Here is an 18,833-nt window from a genome sequence, read left to right on the forward strand (position 1 = left end):
CTGTTCTGCTTGGAGGTACAGTACCACACCTACTGCACTGACAAGCTGGGACTCAGAATCCGTGCCGTGATAAAATTTATCGTTTGCATGCCACAGATCCAGGAAGTAGATGCATACTGACAATGATCTGAATTATCATTATACTGAGATTTTTTTTTGGCAAAGAATTTCGGGAAAGGGCTGTTTTTAACGCAATGGAACCGTTCATTTCATAAGGCAACCAAAGAAAGTATTGAAGTGGAGGAAGGAGGTGAACATACGGCCGCTGTGAACGAGCGGTTCTAGGCGCTTCAGTCTGGAACCGCGCAGCTGCTACGGTCGCAGGTTCGAATCCTGCCTCTGGTATGGGTTTTGTGTGATGTCCTTAGGTTAGCTTAAGTAGTTCTAAGTTCTAGGGGATAGACGACCTCAGATGTTAAGTCCCATAGTGCTCAGAGCCATTTGTACCATTTGAGATGAACATACAATCTCCACTAAAATGATAAAGAAAGCCCGGAGACTTCTGGACAATTTGCCTATGTACTACACAGCAGTAATACTACAATACTGACTGTCATATTCATTTTGGGGGAACGTGCGTTGGCACACAGAGTGGCGAATCCACAGAAGACGCAATCAATATTCGCCACAGGGACGTGGAGTGTCGATAAGCGAGGCAGACCGCTACCACGGAAGGCAATCGTCGTCAATTAGGGTACAGAGGCAGGGTCAGTGTGCTATAGGCGGCTTTGGCCTGTAGTGCTGGAGCCGTTACTAAAGGTATCATGCGAGTCCAGTAATGAAGTGGATTGGCGGAATTTAGAAATGACCGACTGTAAATGACGATACGTGAACTAGAGAAGAGACACGAAATGGTGCGCTGCCTGAACTAGGAGGGCGGTACCCAAGCTGCACCACTGCCGCTGGAGCTCTGTGACCCCCTCCCCTCTTGCATCACCGGTTTTCGACTTTATACTGACATCCAACAGAAGGTAAACACGCTGGGTCGTACGAATAAACAAGACGACGTTCTCTGGAGAAGATTCTCGGAGCAAAAGGACATCCTCTGAGAAAGCTCTTACGAGCAAAACATTCGAAGTCATAATCTGTGACGAGAGTGTTCCTTTTTCTCACTACCTCTGCTCCCTGCTGAGTTCTCGGTGTGTGTGGTCTGCCGTGTCCGGCACAGAAAGCACGCGCAGTGTCACGTTTCATTCAGCTCGCTCAAACGGGCGACATGTCTGGAACCGGTATCAGTGTGTTCAGGCAGAGTTGCACTACGTTTCATTTTGTTTATTTTATGTGCAGCAACAAATTATTAAAACAACTACGTACAGTTTACGAAAATGTATTTACTTGCGATGTTACCGAATTTACAACATGTGGAAAAATTTTCCGTTATAGATGTTAGTTGAACACATTATGCGAACGAAATCTGAAGATTAAATGACACCAAATCCGAACTCTGTCACAGTTCTCCAACACGAGATAATTTTGGTTATATACGGCGCACAACTGTCTGCTCGCGTGGCAAGCACGTAAGCGCCCCACCATGCGTTCCTTACGAGTAACAGGTCGCTAGGTTTGCAATAAACCAGTTATTAATTTTTCTGGTAACATCACACTATATAAGACTTGTGATTGTATTTTATTGTCTAAGTGAGACCCTGACAACTGCATATCAACTCTCCTAGCGTTCTCGACTGATTTACTGACTTTCGTCACCATAGTCGCTATGATAACATCATGATCACTAATCCCCATCTCTATGCTCACGCCATCGATAAGGTCCTGCCTGTTTGTGCTGGCTGACGAACTAGCTGCTCAACACAGTTTTCGGAAAACGTGTTCGAAAGCCCCTCACAAGACTGTCTGTCTGCACGACCTGCAGTGAATCCATAGACGTCCCAGTCTATACTCGGTAGGTTAAGGTCACCGCCAGCTAGTGTCGCGTGATCTGGATATTTATGCAATGCTGACTATTTACCTTCTTTGAATGGCTCCACATCTGTCCTAGCGGAGTCGGGTGGGTGGTAAAAACATCCAACAACTGTTATGGTTTCACCTAGTCCTGTTATGTGCGACCACGTAACTTCACTATTGCACTCGAATTCAACCTCAGTAAAGAGAATATTTTTTGTCAGCTGCAATGAACACTTCCCCTCCTACGGCGTCAAATATGTCTTTCCGATAAACATTCCAAGACTCGCTAAATATCTCAGAGTTTTTTTTACTTTGGGTCTTAGCCAGCTCTCAATTCAAGAATAATTTGAGGCTGAGAACGTTCATGGAGGAGAGTAAATTTGGGAACTATGTTACAAATACTTCGACAGTTGACTGATAATAGTTTTAGAGTCGAACTGACTATTCTGAAAGCTATCTGATTTCCCTAAATGTGAACCAACTGGCGAGTGTTCATGAGACTACCTCAAACTACTGGCTAGCCTGAAACCCCCCATGTACTCTCCACAAGTACTCTGCTATCCGATTAGCTGCTTCCTTTGTGTACTGCACCCCTGTCTTGAAATCACTGTTGCCTTCATTCCCACTGCCGGACACAATATCGATAGTTTTATCCCGTCACACTATCTGCATGTGTCTATACACAGTGAACCAGTAACCCACTCATAGTTCTGATGACAGATGTGGAGTAGCAACTCAAAAATCACCACACAATAAACATTGTAGAGTAACAATACCGTTCCTCAAAAACAGCTCCAGTTGGCTACAAATCATGTTCAATCATTCTGCATAATACTTTATAGTGAGTGTGTATTTTACCACCCTGACCGTGATCTGTCCTACTGCCTGTCTCTGTCATCATCCTATAGCACATAATTTCGTTTCTCACACTGACCACTGCCTCTCCACAGCTGTTTACCCACATCAATTCTCATGATGAACTTAACTGTGGATGTCGGTTGATCACCTTCGTTTCAGAAGACCTAGTCCATTTCCCAGACACACTCATTCCAAAGTGACTCCCCTACCGACCTCTTCAGATATAACTGCAGAAGTCTTTCATCCTATTGATAGTAATCACGACTGAGTCTAACTGTCAATCCTAATCCACGTCTTCGACCTCCATAGCTATCCCACAATAAGCCACCTAAAATAATCCAAGAACACCGCCACAAGACCTGGGGTGCCTGCTGGGAGCTTGCCCATTCCCACGTAGGAAGCCACCTGGTCACCCTCCATAGTGCCAACATATCTCCTACGCTACTCCAATCCACGGCCCCATATGTCAACCACTCGTGAGACTATTCCGCTTTCCTCCCGCTCGCAACCTCCAGTATTTACTCTCTATGCTACGGACTGATTTAAACACACCAACCACAGGACACAATATAAGAACGATGGCTATCCGCTTCCTGCCCTCTGCTGACGTCTTCCCATCTTCCCTCATCCCTGCTTAGATGTTTCCTCCATCTATTGAGATGAACATGACTTGTGGCCTCTTTTACTCACTGACTGGATGCCAGTATCTGGACTAGAGTCGCTACTACATGGTATTACCGTAATTTCTCCCGAAGTGTTTTTTTTTTTTTTTTTTTTTTTTGTCCCGAATAAGACGAGGACACGCTCACTTTTCGTGTCAGGTTCCACATCATTGTTTCCATAAATTATGAAAACTTCGGAAGTATCTGTAACCATCAATACTTTCTCTAGTAAAAGCAGTAACATCAGTTATTGCGTCAGTTTTCTCCGCTTGTCTGTTACGTAATACGTGGCACATTTTAAGACACAATACGAATCAAAATATCGAAGGCTAAACGGAGTCAAAAACCCTTGTAAATCACGAGTTTCTGTAACCATGTCCTTCACTACTGTCTATTAATGCTAGTTCTTTACTCCATTTTGAATTAAATGATCCCTGTGTTTTCTATAACTCTAATGAATACTTCCATGGATAAAAGTGAGATAAACTCCAATAAACCATAGTGAGTACGACAGACATTTGAGTGTACCCTGGCCTATACTTGAGTATCAAGTGCCCTGGCCCGTCCTTGTCTTCTACCACCTCGTAGTGCTCCACCTGTTTGCTGGCGAATTGCAAGTCCTGTACCCATCCGGTTAATTTCGTGCGCAGCATGTTTTTCACACGTTCCATGTCCTTAATCCAACCGTGGAGTTGCTGATCACTTGCGTGGTTACCCTGAGACACACAGAAAATAGTTCAAATTACTTTCATAACATCCACAAGCCTGTGGTAGCAGATGTTTTATTAAATAAATACATTTCTCAAACTGTGACATCAGATAAGAGAGGTGCAGATATTTCTTGGTAGTTGACATTACAGACGTCTGAATATATGAATGTATACTCCCGTGACGATGTATCCAACTGAAATGTTCTGGAGCTGCCAGCAGTGTCGAGTTCCTACGTGTAAAGCCACATGGCGTGGCTGGAACTCTGAGGAGATTCTATTCAAACTTTTGACCGTTTTTGAAAATAGAATGGCCAGACTGTTGACAAATCCATCAAAATCCTACTCGTTACCAACGCTGTGAGAAACTTGAACACATGTTATGACCTTCTACAAACGCAATGATAGACATCAGCCGCTCCATATCTGAAACATTATCTGAGTTAATTGTGCACACACGAAATGTCAGTTTGACTCAAAATTTTGTAGCGTTTGTCTGTTGCCTGGCTGATCGCTTTTGCCGAAAATTAGCGTTTGTTGCTCGTCATCTAACACGATGTCATCTGTATCTGAACACGTCTCGAATATTGCAGATTGAAAGGAATGTATTGACTGTCCGAGTGTTAAGATCATTTTTTCTTGACCATTTTCGGGTACGAATTTCACATTTATGTCACATATTAAGGTCTATGCTCCTTTGGCGTTGTATAAATTTTAGGCTTCTAAGCCAATGCAATAAAGATATGGCCATTTAATTACACGTTTTCATACTTGAAAAATCACTCATAAAAATCTATAAGGTGCTCCCTGTTGATTTAGAATCATGACATTTTGGAAGAAGCCAGATTTCACAGTGCAAATAAAGGAAAAAATCTTAAAATCCATAATTGGTAACTATATAACTCTAGAAAATACTTTTCGTATTATTTTTTATCAGTCTGTCTATTTGTCTGTCCATCTGTTGGGAATCTTTTTCTCTGGATCAGTTCTGGGTATCATGTTCAAATTATGTCACATACAAAGGTATGTGGACCCTTGGCGGCGTAAAAATTGTAAGCTTATAACTGAGTCCAGTCAACAGATATGGCTGTTTATGTCTCGTGTTTTGATAATCGAAAACTCACTCATCGAAACCTAAAGGGTGCCCTCCATTGGCTTGGAATCATGAGATTTGGCAACAACAAAGTTTTCCGGTACAAGTAAAGCAAAAAATCTGAAACTTGTTAACTTGTAATTATATCACATAAAAATGTCGTTTTCGATTTGGACATACATTGTATTCATCACCTGTTGAAAGTATAACATACGAACATTACTGCATCCAAAAATAAATTGTATGTTGTATTCATGATTTAGTACGTAAACAGAAATATGTTATTAAATCTTCTCTCCCTACATACATAAACTGAAGTCCTCTGCTTGCTTGTTCTTGTTTGTTTGGGCTGGGCTGAGGAAATAACGTAGAATTTTTTAACCGATCTTGGTATTCCTGGGACCAGTATCCTGCCAGTAAAGTTACAAAGTGTCGATAACAGGCAAAAATTATTGGAAATCTCCATTCCCAGGATGGGGAGTTTGTACAGAACACTGAAACAGGTGACAGTGGTTCCACAATAGATTATATTGAGATAGGGAACCAATACTCGAAAGTGCATATTTATTGTGTTAAGGGCATACACAGCATACACCACCTAACAACAATGTAGCTCATGGTAATTCTTCAAAGCAACGACTGTCAGTCTGAATTAATGCATGTATTACAATGATGCCTGCAGTTCTTCACACTCTGGCAAAGATCTCGGGTGTCCGTTGTGCACTCGAACAGTAGCATCTGATAAACAGTGTACACACCTGTCCACCAGACAGACATACTGTACACAATTGGTCTCACAGCACTCTAGCATCGCACAGGCGCGTTAACCTGTGCCGCAAGGACACCACTGACCCTGCTGTCAGCTGTCCATTGCATCAGATAGCTTGTGTCGTGTTCATGGTGAGGTGTGTTGCTGTGTACAGTGCACAATGAGTAATCAAAGATGAAATGTGCAAGCACGGGGACGAACGGACTTTGAGCCCTATGTCTGCTTGTGTCAATCCAGTATAGTTCACAGCGCTGTACTGTGCAACTTCATACAGTTTGTATTGTTTGTGGATGAGGCCTCATTCATCCGTGATGTTGTTTTCAAAAGCCAAACAGGCAGATCTAGAATGAGGACAACACCCACGCCACCCATATCGGAGGCCAACAGCAAAGATTCTCAGTCAAGGTATTTTAGGGCATTATCCAAGATCATTCCACTTTGATGTTAATGTTTGCAAGCACCACGCACCTGAAGAATACTCACACTCATTGTAGGACTGGAAAGGGGGGTCTTCTCTGATGGCCATTGCGATCGCTGGATCTTACAACCCTCGACTTCATTCTCTGAGGTTATGCCAAGATGTAGGTGTACGAAACACCTGTAGATACAGCTGAAGACCTGCTTGCCAGGGTCCAAGCTGCCTGCCTCCTGGTACAACATTGTTGCTCACGGGCGAGGCCTCCACGACGAGTGCGGCCGCTTCATGTTTAAAGATGATTAAAGATGTAGCTGTTGTCACACACATCGACTCAGTCTGTGTTTCGTCAAGTTTCTACACAGTTGTCACTTCTGCCCAGCTGCTCAGAACAATAAAGTGTGACATGTCTTGGAAGACAGTAGCGTGATTCACTCGATTCCACTATCGCAGTAGCCGCCACGATACAGGAATGACCTATCAGGATATGCTGACATCACTCCGAAACTGTGATCACAGAGAGAGCGTCATGCAGTCAAAGGTCGTGAGGTGGTGGTATGAATGTGGGATATTTTCAAGAACACTGCCATCCTGAATTTGGAATCATTCAACTGTATGTTAGGAAGACACCTTAAGCAAGTGCATGGTGCTGGAGAGCAAAATGGATTTACTTGTGTTGCAGATATGTGCAAATATTATTTTCTTAATAAAAGTTTTGTACTTGTTTAGATACTCCCGAGCTCATTTTTTATAGTTCTTTTGTCACCTGTGTTTATTATCAGGTGACATCTACACTCTTTTTGGAGAACTGTCGAGATGATTTCCCAAGTTTCTGCAATGTGTCACTCAAAACGTAGCCGATCAGCAGCTACTTGCAGCCAGCATATTCCATTTCGCGCATTTCTGTCACAGCACAATACCACTCGTTTAATATGTGGAAGTTCTTTTCTTACGAGAAATAAACCCGTTTGTGCTGCCTTGCGTCCACGCTTGGTAAGTAATGAGAGTAGTAACAAGTTGTGAGGGGCATGTTCAAATGTGTACCAACACGCTGGGCACTGTCGCAATGCGCTATGTGTGAGTAATGTTAGTGGGGAGAGCAGAAGCGTGATGAATTGCAAATGATTAGCTTTTCAGAGCATTCACACAATGTTGGCGCCGGTGGCGACATCTACAACGTGCTGACATGAGGAAAGTTTCCGACCGATTTCTCATACACAAACAGCAGTTGACCGGCGTTGCCTGGTGAAACGTTGTTATGAAGCCTCGTGTAAGGAGGATAAATGCGTACCATAACGTCTCCGACTTTGATAAAGGTCGGATTGTAGCCTATCGCGATTGCGGTTTATCGTATCGCGACATTGCTGCTAGATTTGGTCGAGATCCAATGACTGTTAGCAGACTATTGAAACGGTGGGTTCAGGAAGGTACTACGGAACGCCGTGCTGGATCCCAAGTGCCCCGTATCGCTAGCAGTCGAGATGACAGGCATCTTAGCCGCGTAGCTGTAATGGATCGTGCAGCCACGTCTCGATCCCTGAGTCAACAGATGGGGACATTTGCAAGACAACAATCATCTGCACGAACAGTTCGACGACGCTTGCAGCAGCATGGACTATCAGCTTGGAGACTGTGGCTGCGGTTACCCTTGACGCTGCATCACAGACAGGAGTGCCTGCTATGGTGTACTTAACGACGAACCTGGGTGCACGAATGGCAAAACGTCATTTTTTCGGATGAATCCAGGTTCTGTTTACAGCATCATGATGCTCGCATCCGTGTTTGCCGACATCGCGGTGGACGCACATTGGAAGCGTGTATTCGTCATCGCCATACTGGCGTATCGCCCGGCGTGATGGTATGGGGTGCCATTGCTTATACGTCTCGGTCACCTCTTGTTCGCAATGACGGCACTTTGAACAGTGGACGTTACATTGCAGATGTCTTACGATCCGTGGTTCTACCTTCATTCGATCCCTGCGAAATCCTACATTTCAGCAGGACAATTCCTGACCGCATGTTGCAGATCCTGTACGGGCCTTTCTGGATATAGAAAATGTTCGACTGCTGCCCTGGCTAGCACATTCTCCAGATCTCTCACGAATTAAAAACGTCTGGTCAATGACGGCCGAGCAACTGGCTCGTCACAATACGCCAGTCACTACACTTGATGAACTGTGGTATCGTGTTGAGGCTGCATGGGCATCTGTACCTGTACACGCCATCAAAGCTCTGTTTGACTCAATGCCCAAACGTATCAAGGCCGTTATTACGGCCAGAGGTGGTTGTTTTGGGTACTGATTTCTCAGGATCTATGCACCGAAGTTCCATGAAAATGTAATCACTGTCAGTTCTAGAATAATATATTTGTCTAATGAATACCCGTTTATCATCTGCATTTCTTCTTGGTGTGGCAATTTTAATGGCTAGTAGTGTAAGTGATTCTTATGAGTTCTACTTCTTCTTTTCTAGGTGTGAGCAGGCGTTACTCGCTGTGGGATCTGAACCCAGCAGCTGATAATGATGATGACGATGATGATGATCTCTGGGGAACGACTTCGATTGTTCAGAGGCAGATATCGCTTATTCTACAGTATTAAATTTTTTGTTTGTTATTTTTGAGATGCTCTAGTTTGTAGATGTTCTCAATGCGAATATCTGTGTTTTGACACGACCACCTGCTACTAGTTCTTTTGCACCTGTGTTTACGTTTGGGTTTGTCCATATTCTTTCAGACACATTCCCCTGCCGACGTCATACACCTCCTCTAGTACCCATGCTGGATATGCCCTTAATGACAAACATGCCACGAACCTACTATGCTGTCATAGTAGGAGGAGAGGTGATACTCCTACGTGGCGCGTCCCAGGTGGCGGATAGGGAAGTCCTCACCGGTTTACTGGCGGACCTGACTGAAATAAAATAGCTCTCGCGGACCAAACACACCCTCTGCGGTTAACAACCGGAGTTGTAAATCGGAGCTTGCTCCAACTAAGGTTGACAACCTTCGACAGTCAAAAATGGAAAGGTCTTTTAGGAAAAAATTTCCACCGTCCTGCTCAAAAGGACAGGAAAAGGCTACATCGGATTCGGTGGGTAGTCAACTAGAAGACAGCAACGAATCGGAGCGTTTGCAACCATCCAAATGCACACTAAAACACAAAAAGAAGATTAAACATGAGCAAATAAATTATATAGCAACACACAACATAAACTCACTACTTCAGACCGGAAAACTCAAGCAGCTCACAGATGAACTAAATAAACAAAAAATTTTAATAACAGGGATCCAAGAAATGAGAAACACCACAGAGGACCCATTCGAATCGCAAGGATACAGAATTTATAATGGGAAACCAGGACCGAGGGCAATGAAACAATGTCCCCAGTTTGGAACAGGGTTTTTAGTAAACGTAAAAATAATAGATTCAGTAACGGATTTCCTAGCAGTATCACCAAGAATTGCGACTCTAAGCTTTAAAACAATGAATAAAACCTATACAATAATATGCTCATGCCCCAACAAATGAAAGAAATTGTCTAACAAAAACTAAGGAAGAGGTAGATAAATTTTGAGACCTTCTAGAACAAACTGTGAACAGAGTAAATAAAAAGAATGTAAAAATCTTATTGGGAGATTTCAATGCTCAGTTGGGAAAAGAAAGGAAATATAAAGATATAATTAGAAAATTGAGTCCACATAAATTTACAAACAAAAACGGTCAAAGACTTGTAGAACTCTGCAGAGAACACAACCTTATATCTAAATCAACATACTTTAAGAGGGAGCCAAGTAAACTTAAAACATGGATCCAGACTGGAGGAAGGGCGAGTGGCAGCTAGACCATGTCTGTATGGACAAAAATTTTCATAAGGAGATCCACAATGTTAAAGTACTGAGAGGAGTGGACACAGGCTCAGACCATTATATGCTTAAAATTAAAATCAAATTCACACCATTAAAGAAGAGGACCGGAAAAACTAATAAAATAAAAAGGAGGTTTGACCCACCTCAGCTAATTAAAAATAATGAGTACCAACAAATAACACAAACCATCAAATTAACAGATGATCTAGAACAACTAGTGCCTAAACTTAAAAAAGAAGCAGAGAATCTAGCTCCCTTGAATCCACGAAGGATACATGCATGGTGGACATCAGAATGTGACAAATTCCATGAAGATAGACACCAAGCATGGTTAAAGTTTCAAACACATAAAACTGAAGAAAATGCCATCAACCCAAAAAATGAAAGAAAAAAATTCACTCAAAATATTAGAAGAATCAAGAGAGGATTTCATAAAGATATTATAAAGTCTATAGAAGGTAATTATCATAAAACCAACTCCAGGAACTACTACAAAATCTTTGGGAAACAACTACAACAATATGAGACCCCTACACTAATACTAAATGGCTCTGAGCACTATGGGACTTAACATCTATGGTCATCAGTCCCCTAGAACTTAGAACTACTTAAACCTAACTAACCTAAGGACAGCACACAACACCCAGCCATCACGAGGCAGAGAAAATCCCTGACCCCGCCGGGAATCGAACCCGGGAACCCGGGCGTGGGAAGCGAGAACGCTACCGCACGACCACGAGATGCGGGCACTAATACTGAAAGATGAAGATGGAAGAATGACACACAGTAACAAGGAAAATGCAGAAATCACGGCAAAAGCATTTTACAAACTTCTGAATTGCGAGGAACCCAAAGAACCCTTACAAATCAACATAAATACCCCAATAAAAACCAAACCTAACAAACTAGACCCTCCAACTCTCCAAGAAGTAGAAGAAATTCTTAAAGAACAAAAAATTATAAGGCATGTGGAGAAGATCAGGTTTTTGTTGAAATGTGGAAATATGCAAGTGACACAGTCAAGACCTCCTTACACATGGCTCTAACAAAAATTTGGGTAACAGAACAATTTCCCGAACATTGTACCACAGCTATCATCCACCCACTACACAAAGAGGGAGATAAGAGCAACCCAGACAACTACAGAGGAATCTCTCTCCTAGATTGCACATATAAAATTCTATCCAAGATCCTATATGAAAGAATCAAGGAGCAATTAGAACAGGAGTTAGGGGAATGTCAGGGAGGTTTCAGACCATGGAGAAGCTGTGCAGAGCAGATAATTAGTTTAAAATTGATTATGGCATACTACAAGAAACGGAACAAACCTCTGGCAATAACATTTGTAGATTTTAAGAAGGCATATGACTGTCTCCACAGACCTTCAGCATTAAAAATTTTAAGAAATCTGGGACTCCATACAAAACTAATTAAAATAATACAACTCACTCTAACCAACACCACATCAAAAGTGAAGTTTAGAGGAGAAATTTCGGAACCATTCCTTATAAAAACAGGCTTAAGACAAGGTGACTGCCTATCACCATTACTTTTCAACTGTGCACTGGAATACATAATGAGAGAATGGTACAAGGACAATCCAAAGAGGATAAGAATTGGAAGTGCAAAAGATGATATTAGCTTAAACTGCTTGGGATTCGCTGATGATCTTGCTCTCCTAGCCAACGCCGTTCAAGAAGCCAGGCAACAAGTGAAATCACTACAAGAAATAGCAGAGAAAGTAGGCCTTAGAATATCATTTGAAAAAACAGAGATTATGCTAACTGATCCACCACTTGGAAACAAAATTACAATAGGAGAACAGGAAATCAAAATTGTTGATAAATTTAAATATTTAGGCGAAATAATAACATACAATCTAAATGAGAAGCCATCATGGCAAAATGAATAAAAAAACTGAACTATGCAAATTACATTACCAAAACTACATACAACAAAACAAACCTATCTATAGACGCAAAATTAAAACACTATAAAACAGTTACACAACCAGAAATAACATATGCAGCTGAAACTATCTTCAAAACAACTAATACAGCAGAAATTGACAGAATACTAAAAATAGAAAGAAGAATAATTAGGACATGTATAAATAAACAGTATAAAATAAATGGACACTGGAGAATAGCATCAAATGAAACAGTATATAAGAAAATAGAACCAGTCATGAGCACAATCAGGAAGAAACGCATCTCATTCTTTGGACATCTGATGAAAACTCCAGAAAACAGAATTAGTAAAAAAATAATACAAAAATTGTGGAATAGCAAGAGCGACATTAAATGGATCACAGAAATTAAGGAAGATATAAAATAACTTCAAATTACAGTAGATGACCTAAAAAACAAGACAGAGAAAACCAAAATACTGCAAGACCCGCAAACCAGACTACAAATGAAAATCAATAAAAGGAGTACAGGAAGAGTTGTCTCAGATGAAGAAAGAAAGAAAATATCTGAAAGAATGAAGAAATATTGGGCAGACAGAAGAGCAAAACACCTTTCATATAAGAATAGCGTCTAATAATTATATTACCTAAATATATTAAGTTATTGTCGAACCAGATTGTATCCATGTGTAACAACTTGTTTAGAACTTTGTATTTTTGACTACAGTGGTCCAATGAAGGCCATAAAATAAATAATAATAAAATGACAAACATGCCCACTGATGATGAGTTGCTGGAAGTGTATTCCAGTAATGAACATAACAGCAGTTTTACTTGTAAGTACTCAGAATTTATTATTATTATTATACGAATACGGATTTTTATTTCTCCTTCCTTAGATACTTATCAACTGCGTCTGTTTCTCCTTCTTGTGTGCAGAGGAGTTCGACATGTTGTTGAGGGGAAGAGCATTGTCCAAGTTAGGGGGAGAGCTGTCGTGACATCATGGGCTGAGTCGATACCAGAGTGGTCATACTGAGTCACTTTTCTGAGGTGCAGGAAAGGGGGTCCTGTAAGACACTCAGCTGTATGCTCTGCCTTGATTTAAGTTCATAAGATTTTGATCAACTTATTGTGGGGTCCAGTTACATCTCTCTTCAAAAGTATATACTGCTAACAAAAAGCATCCTAATGCCCAGAATCATGAAGAGAGGAATTTAAATTGATTTCCATGGTTGCTTCTCACTAATGATAGAAATTAACCAAAAAATACAGGGCATACAGATACACAACGAACAACCGATGTCCAGTGACGTTCTAATTTCTCGTTTATGGCCGAATGTAGGAAAGCCATAAGAAGAAGACAAACATTAATACGCTGTGTGGCACATCGACAAAGAAGTCGAGCGTAAATTAGGTGGTCCCCTCTTCTTGTCCATATTAGCCGAGAAACATCCAAAAAGTGTAGACCTGCTGCTAATCTCTGAAGACGATAAGCAACACAACGTTTCGATAAAATGCATGTCCCACCTACGTTCCTCTGAAATGAAAACAAAAAAGGAGCAAGATATTTTTGCTGTAGATGTCTCAAGTCGTTTACCAAGAGCATGTATCTTGAAAGACGCCTGATTGACTGCTAGAGCCAGGAAACAATAGGGCCGGCCGAAGTGGCCGTGCGGTTAAAGGCGCTGCAGTCTGGAACCGCAAGACCGCTACGGTCGCAGGTTCGAATCCTGCCTCGGGCATGGATGTTTGTGATGTCCTTAGGTTAGTTAGGTTTAACTAGTTCTAAGTTCTAGGGGACTAATGACCTCAGCAGTTGAGTCCCATAGTGCTCAGAGCCATTTGAACCATTTGAAACAATAGGTGTGGAAATGCTTATCTAGGATAAACGGTTCTCGAAGTTTAAGAATGCCTCTCACCAACACTTCTGTCCCTTTGTCGTTTACGTCGATTTAGAGCGCCTCCTAGCTCCTGTGGTACAGTGTGAACGTGGTGCCTCTGCCTCCCGTATCACTGTCACAAAATGATGCATACGATATGTGGCTACCCATCAAGTTCTGTGCACTAAAATTAAAATCTTATGTCAAGGGAATAGTGCGAGATGGCTGCTCACTGAGCTTGAAAGTCTTGTACGGGATGTTTATAACATTTATAGTGAAAACGTCCTCATGACCAACGTGAAGGAGAATGATGCACTGTACAAGCAGGCAGCTGATCGTTATATCTGGGGACTGTGACTGGACAGAGGTGAGGAAGCTCCCTGTAGAGACTGTTGCCACGTAACAGGGAAGTCCCAGAGTGCAGCTGACAACCCATGTAACTTTAAGTACCATCTGCCACAGCACACAGCCATCTTTTCCACAATTTCAGTGACCATGATGCCCACTTTCTAGTTCAGCACTTTGACGAGTCTGGGTAGCAGGATGATAAGATCAGTGTCATTGCTGACACCGTTGACAAATACATGCCGCTTGAAAGAGGATCACACCACTTCCTGGATTCACAACGCTTCATGCCCACGTCTCTTTAGAAATTTGCTGAACCAACGCGTCCTGGAGATATTCTTAGCAAAGGGAGCCACTTCTCTCGATGATGTAGAGTTTCACGAGTTTCAACTAGTGACGGAGAAGGGGTCTTTCCATACGAATATCTGGATTCTCTAGTAAACTAAGAGGCATTTCCATAATGAATGGAAAGAACGGGCACTTGGTGAATGAACAGCAGGACTTCGGCATCTCTGATTTATCAGAACATGTAAAATGATGAACACGAATGTACATCTGACCGGCAACATCTTCGAGAAGTTCTGTAGCATATGACTGAGATTTCGTGGGATGCCATGTTAAGAAAGACACAAGCCAGCATCGGATTCTTGACCAACGTTGAAATGCATGTCTTCCTGGAACATGCCGTCCACGAGTGACTTTGCCAATGTGTGCGCAGGTATGCCAAGGCAAATAACTTGCAAATAATCGAGGGGGAGTACAGGTTGTCTGACGATTTCAGTTTCTCCTGTACCTGGATGTAAACTGTCTCTAAAGGCAAACCGTGCAACAAAGACTCCCTTTTCAAGGGCTCTCATTGATGTCCAAAGGGGAAATGACCAGACTGGGGAAAGGGATCAAATATGTGGCTGCTGATGCTGTTGAGGGATATGTCCTAGAGGTAGAGCTGGACTATCCCACAAGTCTGCATGACAGAGACGGCGATTTGCTCAGCCTGAAAGACTTTCACGTTCAGGGACTTCAACAGGTGCCTCCTCTAGGTCATTGGCGCTGCAGTACAAATGCTTATCAGGAGACCTTCCGACTGAGGTTATATACAGAGGTATATACTGCAATTCCAGCTGGAAGCAGGGGTGTCCTATCACGATCACAAGTGGTTCATCGGCGGGCATAGGTGTGGAAATCTGCTGCACCCAGACTATTTACTGATGTGTCTGGGTGGGTTTATTTGTTAGTAAAAAGGTGTTCCACTTAACTGGGTGTGTGTGGAATAGTTTGATGAGCTGTTTGTCACAGTTCTGACTGCATGTTTGAGATTACGAATGTTTCATTGCACGCTGAGTGCGTCCATGTGTGCGTGTGTGTGTGTGTGTGTGTGTGAGAGAGAGAGAGAGAGAGAGAGAGAGAGAGAGTATATATTTCGTGTGGAACATGTACAATATGCATCCGTGTAAAGAAAGTATTTTATATGTTCATGGTGCGTGTGTGTGTGTGTGTGTGTGTGTGTGTGTGTGTGTGTGTGTGTATTGTTTTTGAGCTGCCATTGCTGTTGCTGTTCTAAGTATGTACACACTGAAAACTTCTCTCTCTCTCTCTCTCTCTGAGTTACTAATAAGTTTTTAATAGACATTGGAAATTGAAAAATTACCTTATTCACAAAAGAATGTGTATATTGTAATGAATCAATTACGAAATAACAAAACTGTTACGTATATCACAAATACAAGAAAAAATGGAAATTAAAAAGCTTTCAGTTGTTTTCACAATACAGTTGCTCTTCTTTTTCATATTTTTTGAATGAAATACCTCCTTTATCAGTTTTATATTGATGGCAGGAGCCCGAGATAAAAGGAATCCTTTTCGAATACAATATATTTTAAATTTACATACATACATACATGGCCGACCAGTTCTAGACGGGATCGCGATTTATCGCCTCCAATTCGTATTTGCGTAAGTAGAGCTTTGCGGATGTGCGCCAGGAATACTGCACGCGTTTACGTGTGTGTGTGTGTGTGTGTGTGCGTGTGTGTGTGTGTGTGTGTGTGTGGGACGTGCGTCACGTCCTCGCTGTGACAGCGTGCGGTTAGCGGTCAGCGGGCAGCTAACATCCCGTTTGCGGTCTGAGCCGCTTCGCGCTTCCGACAGCCCGGCTGTGGGCGTCACAGCAACACAGGGCGAGGGAGGCCAGCGAGCGACACGGGCCGAGTCCACACAGTAGGGGGCCCGGCGTACGGCCCAACCCAAACTCACTGTAGTGGTGACACGTTACTGCAGACGACTCTTACCCGTACGTCGATAAGCAGTATAGAAAACGAAAAATAAAATTCAGAATTTCCCACGTTCTGCAGGAGCAGTGAATTGGAAGGTGGTGCATACTTTTGAATCTGCACCTTCCAATACGTTGAATCCGTCGTCCTTGCCATGGCGCCACTGCGCTTTCTGCCATCTAGACCTAATCTATGCCGGCCGGTGTGGCCGAGCAGTTCTAAACGCTTCAGTCTGGAACCGCGCGACTGCTACGGTCGCAGGTTCGAATCCTGCCTCTGGCATGGATTTGTGTGATGTCCTTAGGTTAGTTAGGTTTAAGCAGTTCTAAGTTCTAGGGGACTGATTACCTCAGAAGTCAAGTCGCATAGTGCTCAGAGCCATTTGAACTATTATGAACATACATACATACATACATATTTGTACACAGTATTATGTGAGAGCCCAGTTACCAGGGGCACAGGGTCAAAATCGTAAGCGGCGTCGTTACCTGGGCCACAGCACGCTTTGCCGTACTACTCTGCGGGGCTGTAGTGAAGAACCACGAGAGGAATTATCTCGAATACGAATACCTCAAGACTGCTGCAGCTGTCTGAAGACTTAAGTTTCATTCAGAAAGCAAAGTGTGTCTTTAAATCGAAACTATCTGTACAACATTGGTTTCACGGAATAACTTTTCGCAATTACACTTTTCCTAAGCAGGTGCAGTGTATGATCAACGAAGCGTCGCTGCACCGCAAATGTAATAAAGAAGTCGTCCTTTAAACATTCTCGGAAGCTGTTAGGTACTAACTACAAAATATTGGATACGTATCAGGTAAATTGCCTTTGCTGCAGTGAAATGCATGGATGATGGTAACGAAAACTAGATGCAATGACAGGACATGATACGATGTCGGCAGAAACCATTCTTAAATACGGAACCCGCAACTATCAATGTTTGAAATTACCATCCAGCAAACATCCGTAATATTTATAGGAAAAAGATTTAATGTACCCAGAACCTTTTCAGTTCACTAAAACAGGTATCTCCTAATTCTCTTCTCAAAGGATCCAAAATGAGGCTCACACGACACTTTAGGGACGGCCAAGTTGCTACATACGCCACAAAAAGCTACACAAAGACACAGATCATACTGCGTCCTTTTGCTTTCCATGTATACTACTGTCAGAATCCAAACAGTCATAATGCACAGTGGCCATTCTATGTGTTAAGGTTGGGTTGTTTGGGGAAGGAGACCAGACAGTGAGGTCATCGATCTCATCGGATTAGGGAAGGATGGGGAAGGAAGTCGGCGATGTCCTAAATCAGAATGGTCGGACACGGGATTGAACCGTCGTCCTCCCGAATGCGAGTCCAGTGCATGTGTTAAGACCACATAGCTTTTATTCTCGCTAGTGGGAAAATCACTGGTGGTAGTGTTCTTAAATCATAGACAGAGAATTCAGACTCGATAATGGTTCGAGTTAGGCCACGAGACACGTGTAGAAAGGCTAACGACTAAGATGAGTGCTCTCAGAAAGCAGCATCCGCTTTCAGGTTAGTCTGGCACACATTTTCATAGGCCTTGACGCATTCACTAGATATTCCGCTTGTGACTGTAGTAGCACAGTGCCTTTAACAAAGCCACTCGCTGACGCAACACGCGCTAACTGGTGGACCTTCGTTATTGACGCGCGTCCTCTGTGGCTGCGGCGGCTGGGGCATTGCCGTGTCATACGGACAGTGCTGGCTGGCAGTGGTGAGCACAGGGGACCACCAATGGCGTCGAGCCACAAGTGTCAGCTGCGCTATCGTGTGGTCATGGAGTCGTGGGAAATGGTCACGTGAATGTTAAGGTGGGAAGAGTTTGAGCAGTTGTAACGAACTGTATAAATTATGTGGTATGTATACAGGTTCATTACGAGATTTGAAGTTGACGAACCTCCATGTTGAGAGAAGTAATTTTACAGGCCTTCCATATGGAGTAGAGATTCTTAGGAAGAGAAGATGCTGATGGAGACTTGAAATGCCACACTGAGGCTCTAGACCACTCTCCACTAAATATGAAGCTAACATGTTTCAGCTTGTAAAGCAGGATTGGATGCAAAGTTATCTGAATCTGTTAAAGAAGTAGCTAGCAAATACGAGAAAAGAAAGATACAGATGATTTT

The 18,833-nt window shown here is 42.6% G+C and overlaps 1 protein-coding gene across 1 annotated transcript in view; it reads right to left on the reverse strand.

Moving 5' to 3' along the window:
* LOC126426476 (uncharacterized) overlaps window positions 1-18,387 on the reverse strand; it is a 33,414-nt gene extending 15,027 nt beyond the window's left edge. The window contains exons 1-2 of the mRNA XM_050088387.1: window positions 18,334-18,387; window positions 3,951-4,138 (exon numbers count right to left, since the gene is read on the reverse strand). Coding sequence (XP_049944344.1) covers window positions 3,951-4,138; window positions 18,334-18,387 — 242 coding nt within the window. The remainder of the gene's footprint in view (window positions 1-3,950; window positions 4,139-18,333) is intronic.
* Window positions 18,388-18,833: the final 446 nt, after the last annotated feature.

Source organism: Schistocerca serialis, chromosome 11 (genome assembly GCF_023864345.2).
Source record: "Schistocerca serialis cubense isolate TAMUIC-IGC-003099 chromosome 11, iqSchSeri2.2, whole genome shotgun sequence".
Classification (NCBI taxonomy): domain Eukaryota; kingdom Metazoa; phylum Arthropoda; class Insecta; order Orthoptera; family Acrididae; genus Schistocerca; species Schistocerca serialis.